The sequence below is a fragment of the Amblyomma mixtum genome, chromosome 3 (genome assembly GCF_055824585.1).
Source record: "Amblyomma mixtum isolate Tamu chromosome 3, ASM5582458v1, whole genome shotgun sequence".
NCBI classification, from domain to species: domain Eukaryota; kingdom Metazoa; phylum Arthropoda; class Arachnida; order Ixodida; family Ixodidae; genus Amblyomma; species Amblyomma mixtum.
Genome location: NC_143014.1, coordinates 253,790,134 through 253,801,328, shown reverse-complemented (window position 1 = coordinate 253,801,328; position 11,195 = coordinate 253,790,134). Strand labels below are relative to the sequence as shown.

At 44.7% G+C, this 11,195-nt stretch overlaps 1 protein-coding gene across 1 annotated transcript in view; it reads right to left on the bottom strand.

Annotated features, from left to right (window-relative positions):
- Positions 1–3,124: 3,124 nt before the first annotated feature.
- LOC149354395 (nose resistant to fluoxetine protein 6-like) overlaps positions 3,125–11,195 on the bottom strand; it is a 46,433-nt gene continuing 38,362 nt past the window's right edge. The window contains exons 13-15 of the mRNA XM_089575979.1: positions 9,088–9,277; positions 5,970–6,112; positions 3,125–5,011 (exon numbers count right to left, since the gene is read on the bottom strand). Of these exons, the coding sequence (XP_089432105.1) occupies positions 4,697–5,011; positions 5,970–6,112; positions 9,088–9,277 (648 nt within the window). The 3' untranslated portion in view covers positions 3,125–4,696. The remainder of the gene's footprint in view (positions 5,012–5,969; positions 6,113–9,087; positions 9,278–11,195) is intronic.

The following is an 11,195-nucleotide window of genomic DNA, read 5'->3' as shown; positions in this document are numbered from 1 at the left end:
GTTCATCACACTCCAAACTAGTGAAACGGGCAATTGTGAAGTCGTGCTTTTGTAACACCCTCACGAAATCTTGTGGGCATCGAGGGGAATCAGCCTTCCATAGCCAGGTGACCCGTTTGAAAGTTTCCGGCTGTCCGAGTACTCTGTGGTTGTCTGTGGCTGAGACCATGCTCAGAGACAGCAATAAGCGTGATCCGAACAAAGGTGCGGCTGACACAGATCCGGTGGAGAAAGTGGCTACGATTCCTTACATGCATGTCATCGCCCACAACCTAAAAAAAATAGGCAAGAAAGCAGGGGTGCGTGGGGTGTTTTCTGCGCCAAAGAAACTTTCAAAGTTGTGCAGGACGGTGAATTCCACCGATGTTGGAAACAATTACTGCACTGTTAGACTCCGGAGACCGTATGTAAGGTGCGCAAAAAATGTGGTTTATTCAATACCATTTCCCTGTGGCCGGGCGTACATCGGCCAAACGGGCAGATGTCGTAACGAGACGCTGATGGAACGTAATGGCAGTGTCATCAGGGCATCTCGTCATCTCGGCATACACTGCCGTGACTGCGAAGAGTGCGAAAAAGCCACCATATTTGACAAATACATGAACAAAGTGGCGAGGGATATAGCGGAGGCTTGTGAAATTGCTGAGAGAGCGAACGATTGTGTCAGCACGCCATCGCTGTGTTTGAATAAAAAAGAGCGCCCATTTTTTAGGAATGTAGCGTGCAGTGAATCAGAAATGTGCGTATTTAATTCTGTGCCTATTGGGTTCATGCGTTATAGTTTTTTAGCGTGTGTTTTGCTGCCTGTTCGTGGGAGAGCGGTTCCTGGGGCAATGTGATGCCGGTGCCAGATAAAGCGTGACATCTTCCCTTTTTTCTTTGCGTTGCTGCGCATGGGCACGATACGTATATGTATACGCTGGGCGCAGCAATAAAGTTTTGTTGAAGTCACTGTTCTATGGTGTTTCCTTACTTGTCCGTGTTTGTCTTTGCGCTGTGTAGTTGTAAGCATAAGAGTTTATGTGACCGAGATTTACGTGTTTTCTTCAATGGCTGGAGTTTAGCTTGTGAAGGTCGAAAACGCTCGCCATGATCGACAGCTTTAATCCATAGCGGCCACTCACTGCAAGTTGCTTGCACGTCTTTATGTGCCTCATTTACTTGGTATGGAGCTAGACGTATCAGAAATATTTCCGATTAACTTTTTACTACGGATAATTTAGAAACGTTTCTGAGAAAGCGTCTTATTGCAGATGTTTTAGAGAAGTTTCTGGAAAAGCTTTCTGCTGCCGACGTGAAGAAGACATTTTGATCTAGCTTAAGACATCTGTAGAGAAATGCAGCTGTTTCAAGATGTTCGTAAGACTTTTTGTGGTTCAGAAGGGAGGCTTCTAACAGTGAGTTGCGTATGAACGACTTTCCCCTGGTGAAACGACCTCTTCATTGCAGTGTGTAGTGGCCGGTACTGCCGTGTTCTGCTGCTACCCATTGACAATGTTGTCCAGGGGCAGTATATTGCGAGCCGCTTTATCCTTCCCGTTTTCTCTGTCTCTGCCTTTGCTCAGGCATTGCTTTGATAACGGAGCCGGTGAGCGACACTGCGTGCCAGCTATCCACCCTCAAGTCACAGGCGGCCGCTGCATATGAATAAAGTATAAGGGAGCGAAAAAGAAAGGATACAGAATATAACCACTGGTGACATTGAGCCCTTAGGCACGCATAGAACGGTAATTCAGCTTACCTTTCACAATTGCAGTTGACTAAATTACTGCTACTGCAGTTTTTAAACAAGGACAAATGCAGCGGAACGCTGGGTGTGGTGCGGCTATCTTCACTCCTTACCTCAAGGAATCGCGAAATGGTTAAGAGTTCTTGTTGCCCACTTTCTTGCAGTCCTCAGGTAACTAGCATATTTTGAAGCGTCGATCACTTGGCGCAAGAAAAATGATAGTCATCGCCAGCTATTTGGCGGATCTTGTGTTTTGAGAGAGCTTCCAGAGCTCAGCATGCTCTCTCTTTCTCTTTCGCGCGAAAAAAGCAGCTATTTTTGCGTTTCAGTGACTTAGAGAACTACATTTACTTCGTTTCAGAAGCTGATATCGCATCGTCCTATCCTTGGCTGCGAACTCGGCTTTGGCCCTAACCACCCCAGTGTGCTTATTAGGAATATGATTAGTGAATGTTGGTGATTACCTAACTAATTAACATGGTCTTCCAAGTTACTGATACCCATAGCTTCTCACAGCTTGTTGCTGAAAAAAGTTGCTGTTTCGACTATCCTATTGTCGGGAATTTTGTAAAATCACTAGAACGCCGCGTATATGTGCCTTCAGATTAGATTCACGCGCGTCTTACGCTTTTCTAATTAGGTGCCGATGGGGTTCCACAATATTTCTTTTGTAACGAGTAGTTTCAGCGAAATATGGTAAATCTCTCTGTATGGCTTTTTTCATCCTGTCATCAGTGACCAGTAAATGAGTGTCATAGTTATAAGCGAGGATAGCACCAAAACATTCCTAATAATTATTATTCATCACTGAGGTAGGCCATTTTCAGTTTTGATGTGAAAGTTAACAAGCGTCTAACTTGGCATCATACGTCCTCTCAAACAGTTCAAGAATCACATAATTTGAAACATCTTTGAAATGAATTTTTTGCCTGATATCTGCGTATGCTCAGGTTTAAGGAGTTAGCTTTGTAACTCGAAGAGATATTCACTGTTCATCGCCAAAAAACTGTGGCTTATGCAGTGGTGTGGCTACACTGGGACGTGGTAGGGAAAATCAACATACAGACGCCGACTGAACCTTGCGTTGAACATGAATGTAGAATGCCATTAAGACTGGTTTCCAGACAAATATGATATCAGAGCTTTCTATATGACGAAGAGGAAATGTGTTGGACAACAGGAAAACTCGCATACCTTTATTGGAAGAATCAAGGCAGTGCTTTATTTACGCTTTACTACAGAGGTAGCAGGTCGCGCCTGTTCTTGTACTTTCAGGCACTGATCCCATTACAAACGGCGTAAAACGCTGAAAGCGGTGGGTAAAGATGGCACACCTTGTACACAAACATGGCGAGGTTACAAGATCGCAAGCATGGTATCAAACAATATTGCAAACAATAGCGACCGATGAACGCTGGAAGCCTGGATCTGTACGCAGACAAGATCAGGGGCGAAAGACGTGGGTGAGTAAAAAATACTGAGATATTTACAGCACAGAAATTTGTGTCTCTGACGCATAATTTTTTCCAACCACTACTAACACAATTGAAATTAAAATGGGCGGCAAATTTACAAGGAATGAGATCCACCACCAGGAGTTCATATACATGTAACTTTTGGTACATTGTCGGATTTCAGAACCGCTTTTCGTAACCGTGGTCAAGTCGATGCGACCAGAAAAGCCGTGGGGTCAAAGTCATTGTGCGTGGTTGCTGGTGACGGCAAGCTTTTGTTTCAGAATGTGGTTGTCGGCCAAATCTTGAACTATCTGGGCGCTCGTGTGCTGTTACAACTGCGCGCATGAGTTCAGTAGCGCTGCCACCATGCACCGAACTCGGCGACTTTCTATATATGATGACGTTAGGATTGCTAGTATGCACCACGCATCGAAGCGGGCATTTAGGAACGAGGAGTCTCGCAGAGGCAACGAATAAATTAGGTATTTTACCAGTGCATCAAACAGGGACTTTTCTCAGTCGAACCTCAGATGCATCGCAGCACGAGCACTGCACTTTGTGTAAACGCCCCTTAATGCCCATAGCCTGCTCATGCTATTTTGAGAAATGTGGCAGCAGAGCAGCGAATTTATGAAATGCCGGACATCTTATGCTTCGGCTTGTTGGAAATTCATGGAAGCTAGTGGGAGCATATTTTCTTTCTGATGCAAAAAAGACCTATAAGTTGTAGATTACCACAAAATATTGATATGAAAAAGCCAGAAGAATAATTAAACTATACTTTTAACTGTATTTCGTCATGACGTGTCGCTCGTAGATTTGTACGTTACTTAGGAGATTACCCAAAAAGTTTGCTCGAGGACACAACTGGGAAGGTACTAGCCCTCCATTCCATTTTCGTGCGTTGCAGTTTTCTCCTTACGATCAACACCCGGCGTAAACCAACTGCCACACGTTGTACTCCTGGCAGGAGTTGGCAAGGCTTATCACCGCGTTTATGGTTGTTGAAACACTAACTGCCGTGTTCTGGTCGCCAATAAGTTTGGTTCACTCATGTGATGACGCAGTCCCGCACAGCACGGCCCACTTCTCTCCTGTCGCCGGAGGTCCAGTGAGCCAACTACCCAACACAAAGATCTCGTTCTTTCTAAGACGTGCATATAACTGGTTCCAGAAGCATAGTAAGCAGACTCCAATGATCTGAGAGATCAGGGTTGAGGTAAGTTCGCGGTCTCTGTAGACAAGGGAGCCGTATTGTACCATATTCTCCGCAGCGAGGTGCCATCACTCAGAACTGGAGCTCCATTCAAAGCCATTCGGAAAACGCATAAAGGTAGAACAAGGCGCATATCTGCAGCAATGTCCTCTCAGACGCTTGCAGGAGACCCTCAGTGTGCACAAAGTAGGTGGAAGCAAGCAAAACTTCTCCCAAATCCACGAGTAGCATTTGGCAAGAAGTGCGTGGCATATCGATACGTTGCCCTTGGCATTTCCGAACAAATAGCTTCCTTCAGAGACGACAGCTGGATGCTTCAACGCACGATTTGACGCCGTTCAACTGTAGACCGAAACGTTGCACGTCGGTGGGTAATTCATAATTGTTGTTGTTGTTGTTGTTTTGCTCATCAAAGCCATTGATGGTGTGTTGTTTTTCTGTGTCGATGTTCTTCATCGCGTTCCCTGAGTCTTCAGCACTCTTTTGAGACCGTCCTCGTAGACCTTCAAAGACAAGCTTTTCGAGTTTTGCGGTCGGTGCCTCGCAGAAGATGAACAAGAAGTAGCTGACGATGTAGCTCCAGGCGAGAGTCGAGAAGCAGAACGATGCCTGCAGAAAGTAAAAGAAGCGCCACATTTGAAATGCCATGTACTGATTGATAACAGCGGCCAAATTTTGTAAAGACTATATCTTCATGATTTATTCCGCAGCGGCTTTATTATTTTTCAGCCTCTCATTTGACACCGAAGCCCAGACCGACATTGCTTGCCGGCTGCCAGTTCTGACGACGCAGGTGGCAACTACCAAATATAAAAGAGGCAAAGAATGAGCCTGCACAAGAATTTTTGTGAAATTCTGCGGCTTCCATGTGCAGACGCTTTAATTTTTTGTAACAAAGGATGAAATTATAATTTTTTCGGGATAGTCATGTTGATAAATTTAGCCGTTATTTACTCGTTCATGCTTTGTGTAAATCTCTTGAAAGGAATGTAAGGCTGTCTTTGAAGATGGGCGGGAGGTGGGGGGGGGGGGGGGGGGGCGGCGGGAAAGGACGCGAAACGATGTACCAGCGGCAACCGTCAACTCAGTGCCAGTCGGCTAGAAAAACCTATTTGGCTGTTTGCAGGTATGGCTAGGAGCTGTCTGAATGAAAGCTGTTTTGCGCTCCTAAAAAGAAGGCAACTGATGTGTTGGCTTCTTGTGTAATACTTGAAGTATTGCGTTGCTGCGCCGAAAACCGAAACAGCATCTCAAGACAGTGGAATATAATTGCTGACACTTTGGTCATGCATATTATTTGTTTTCGTCATACGAGCACGAGCATATAAGCACACAGAATGTGCGTTTTATCGTTCATTCTGCTCATAACGGACGGTTGCGTGGATCTTCTAACGGCTCTTAAACACGAATCACTTAGGGAACCGGCCGACACTTTTAAATTAGAAGTTGTTTTTTGTATCACACTTCCAAAATTAGACCGAATAAATCCACTCTATTAACGGAATTTTGCACTATTTCTCTGCAAGGCCACTGGCACTTTTATGCCAGACTACTTCCGGATACGTACCACTATGAAGTGGGATAGGAACATCCTTTCTCGGGAAATGTGCAGCGCCAGCTGGATGAACGGCAGGTGAACAAGGTAGACGCCAAAGGCAAGCCTGGCCATCGGTGCGAACGCGCCCCACGAGAGGAACGTGCACAGGAACCCTGACAAAAAAGCACAAAACAAGTATAGTAACTAACATACTTCATTTCTTTTCTAAGGGAGCCCTTCAAGCAGGAGTAAATTTGTAGTAACATATGCCATTAACATATGCCGGCTCCAGGGATACAAAGCACCTACGGCTACAAACATTAGCTACCAAACTTTCTCAGAAACTTCGTAATTGAAGAATAATTCGTCCTGGTCCGGGGATCCAAGCTGGGACCGCCGCTAGGACGGGGCAGTCAAGCTAAACGTATGGCTGTTGTTGTGCGGATGCTAAGAAGTAATTGCTTTCTCATTATACTTAATTTATTTTTCAATTTCTGAAAAATTTCCTGCATTTTAAGACCTTAATAATAGTAATAAAAATTAAAATAGTGAAATTTAACTGCACTGTCTAGTGGTTTAGAGGTAAAATACAAAGGTGCAGTACGCTCACGTGAAACTGCAGCAGAGAAAACTTCATAACTGAACTGCACATATCTATGCTATGACTATTTAAAACAAGGCATTTCGGAAGCTTTTTAACGTGACTTTTATTTTTGCTCTTAATCGAAAGTTTTTATCCAGCCCTCCGCAATGGTAGTCTGTAAAAAACCCGGGGCGCGTGCACGTGCGCTGTAAGAGGAGCAAGCAACATAATGAAAATAAAGGGGGGGGGGGGGGGGGGGCGAATGACAGATGAGTTACTGGCAGGCCTTGTATCTGCTAAATATCCTAAGCAGACGACGGCGTCATGGTAAACTGCAACTGAACGATTGACGTCGGCAACCTAGCGAGCAACGGCAGTGTCGTCCGCCTTGCGCGCTATTACCTTTTTTAAAATTATATTGAATCCTGCTGTACTCCTCGCACTTGTGCTCGCACCTTGTCACAAAACCGAGAAAGTCAGAAAATTTAGCGAGTGACTGAGGAGTGACCGTACTTCAGAAGTAGAAAAAGTAGCACTACCCGTGATAATTCGGAATTAAGACATTTCATTTATGTAAAACATAGAAAAATGTTGAAACTCTTGTAACTCTTGAAACTTTTGTAAACTCTTGCACAACACGTTTTGTTCTGGACATTGGTGGGCATTTTCTTAAATACTCAGTCTTACTGCACGCACAGTGGCATCTTTCGGTTTGATTGGTTAACGCCAACACAGTCCTATTGTATACTTAATCCTGTCCTCGGCAGGCATGCAGACTTTACTGCATGAGCTACCGAAGACCGACCAACTTCCTGTTTAACTACAGATGCTTGGGAAGGTCCGGACTTGAAAGTACTCGCCAGTGTATTTTTCTTTATTTTTTTCTCGGTTAAGAGGTTATTCTTGCCCACATTCTCACGGGAAACCCAAGTCGAGCTGTACGCTGATTTGACTTTGATTTTAATCATACTGTTCTAAAGCAGTAGCAATTCAGAAAAGAGTTACTACCATTGTGACGGGTTTTTCGTTCTTCACTATATTCGTCTTTTTTTTAAGAACGCTAAAGGATTACACTACGTGCTGGGAAGAGCGATGCCGGCAGCAAATCACCACAGAGCATCGTCTTTAGTGCAGCGATGGTAATTTGCAGAAAGAGAGAAGCAATGCGATCACTGATAACATCTCTGAATTTCTGCAGCAGCTTCTTTCGAATCTTTAGCCCTTTTCCCTCACTCACCAGCGACGCAAATAAACTTGTCTTCGTTGGTAATGCGCACGAGTTTTTTAGTCTAAACAAACATGGAACCAAAGTGCAAGTAAGATTAAACAGTCATAGCACTGAAATGTAATGAAGGACAAATAAAATTGATAATCTAAGCCAGATGCTTGACATTCATCATTCATAACTAAACTTCGCACGCCAGTACTTTTTACGAAGGTTAATGTGTCGTGCCGGCTTCCACCTGTTCTACGCACCTATGCCACGAGATGTTTAACCACTCATTCCAGATCACATTCGATTAAAACCTGCAAGCTACTTGTAGCCCAGCGTAGGCTGGGCCACAACTACCGCCTGTGGCCACATTTTGTGGTCACAAAATGCTGATACCAGACCACCAGCGGAAGTAAGCACAGTAGAGAGCCAATATCTGAGCAGTCGTGAAGCGTCGTGCCGCTACTTGGGTTCCCCAGCGCAGCGCTACACCTTGAGACTCAACCAGATCTCCGACGATTGTCTCCACTCTCCCAATCAGTGCCCAACGACAGTGCTGCTGGAACAGAATGCTTGGAGCCTGCTGAGTCCTGTGACCAAAAGTTTGACGAAGCATCACCAACCGATGACGGCAATGCTTGTGAAAATGCCGTTCCGCCGCACGATTTGCTGGCGCTAACGCTGAAATTTGCAACTGAGTTCAGGCTGCCCTGGAAAGGCGCCGAAGCGCTGCAGAATTCAATCGCCCATGTCGTTGACGGGCAGGACCTTCCTAGAGCAATTCGTTCTCGAGTAGAACTTGCGTTTATCCCTCCAGTCAAGAATTATTTTCCAGTGGGTGGAGACCATTCGAAAATTCTGGTTTTTAAAGAACACGCCGTGATTGCGCAAATAAAATATCTAGCCTCCGAGATGATTAATTTTTCCCTTCCCTCAGGTAATCATATATCCTCCGTGTGCGTAATACTGCTTTCAGGGCATGAATGGACATCTTTTTCGTCATTCCTTCCGTAACAAGTGCTCAAGTAAAGAAACCACTACATTTTCGGACTTTTCAAGCTCTCGTGCTTGCGAAACAAGCAAACAAAAACACGCGCTCATCGAAGGCATACCGCGTCTACTGCGTCCGTTTTAAAGAAGCGCCTTTGTTAAAAATGATTCGCTGTCTTTTCGCATTGACGGCTTGAGTTGATCCTACTTGGAATGTCGCAAAAAGGTACCCAATATCAGCTCCAACCTTTCGCGGCACATCATGGATGAACAGCAACGAAAACCAAAATTTAAACAAGTTATGCGCACATATGGTGACATCATGGCACAAGAAGACAGGATCTATAGCGGGAGCTGCTCACCTCCTCTTCCTGAAGCGCAAGCCAGTGTCACCCAGGCCATGAAGATGGACCAAAGGATTCTGTCGAAGAACGCCGTGGACAGCTTTCCGAACTCAGTTGTTGGATATTTCGTGCTGTACCAACCAAGCTTCATGAAAATGCAGCAAAGACCGCACGCAATGGCGATGCACCAGCCTGCCGTCTGTGCGCTCTGAAACATCAAGATGGAATCCGCATCAACCACGTTCGGCATTTCCCCTGAAGGTCTGAATCAAGTTCAAGTTCAAGTTGCCCGACCTGACTTCATCACTGCTTTTATTTATCCTACATGGTCCTTAAATTAAGGTTTTTCAACCTACCAATCCTGCTTGCCACCTGCAAACCTACAAGCCCTCCAACTTCACTGACCTTTAGAAAACACAACTATTCGAATAGTTGTATCGGTTCTCATGTTGTCGTAATTAAGCTGGAAACATCAAGTTTACTATACTATGGAATTTAGCATAAAATAGTAACAGTTAGGCACAAGCAAGAACAAAGCAAGGTGTGATTCATTTTCTTCTAAGTGCTTTTTTTTTTGTCTTTCTCATTTCACTGTTTTGCGGTGGGCCAATTAGCCATTACCGACATTTTGGTGTTTTATTTTATTTTCTTCTAAGTGCTTTTTTTTTGTCTTTCTCTTTTCACTGTTTTGCGGTGGGCCAATTAGCCATTACCGACATTTTGGTGTTTTATTTTTTCCTTTCCGAGAACCAGCAATATTCACTGGATTTACTGCGATCGAGAAATTAACAAGGATAATATTTTAAATGACAGAAAACCTTCTGGGAGACCTTAGCACCTCAAAACATTCTTGTGAGGCCATGTCATTGCTTAGGAGGGCGTTTCCTAACCGCGATATTTCCTATGGCGTGATGCATCCTCGTCAGGTGGCTTCGAGAGTTTATCGAGGGTGCCGAGTTAGCAGAGTAAAGCTCAAGCAAGCGTCATGGTAGCTGCGTATGAAATGCAATCACGTGTCGCAGGATAAACGCAATGTTCAAAATAAGCAAATGAACAGAGATGCGTCGGAGACACAATTTGCTCGAGCACTTGAGTGCGGAGGTCGTATCTCCAATTATTTTTCTTTTGTCTGTTTGCAATTGGTCGGCGTGGTTCTTGATGCCGTAGCCGGCCAACGACACGGCTTGCAAGCCCTTCGGCTCCGATTTGAAACGCTCGTGGAGCCGTAGTGGAGGGCTTAGGAACAATTCTGGGATCTTTAACGTGCACTGACATCGCACAGCACAAGGTGAGTTGCGAGTCAGACACGTTAGCCTTAGGCCATGAAGGCACTGTTTATTAAAAAAATCGCATTTATAAAAATGCAATTATGATCTATTTACTTGAACTATTCAGAAAAAAGCTTTTAGGAAACAGCACGAAACCACCTAAAAAAAGGCCGAACAACAGTGCCCTAGACGGGATGTAAAGTTCAGCGCGCCGCCAAGAGGGAGTGCCAGTCCTGTTTAAAGTCTGTCGGTTCATGTCTACCCTAAGGTGAACATGAACAACACTACCCTAAGGTGAACAATCATTTGGCAGAAATGAGATTTCGTCGAAAGAGAGGCTGGTTCATTATTCCAGTAGTACTGGTTTGGTTTGGTTTATGGGGTTTAACGTCCCAAAGCGACTAAGGCTATGAGAGACGCCGTAGTGGAGGACTCCGGAAATTTCGACCACCTGGGGTTCTTTACCGTGCACTGACATCGCACAGTACACGGGCCTCGAATTTCTCCTCCAAAGAAATTCAACCGCCGCGGTCCAGTAGTACTGTAGGCACGTTCGTTCAACTTGGTTAAAGGGAGACCTTTTGCATCATGAATTGTATCAGGTCGTCTAGTATGCCTACTGATATATGCTAATTATTGCTTGCAAGTAAAAGAGATACAAAGTGATACTTATTGAGATGGAAAATAGGAAATAACCGATAACGCTGTCGCGTGATAACCTTACGGCAGAGCTTAAGTCTCCCGCTATTTTGTTCTTATTGTCCACAGCGAAAACTTAAATTCCGGCGGTATGGGGACGCACTGTTACATGACCGAGTGGCAAAGCTAAAAAAAATACGATTGCTTATAAATTAAAAG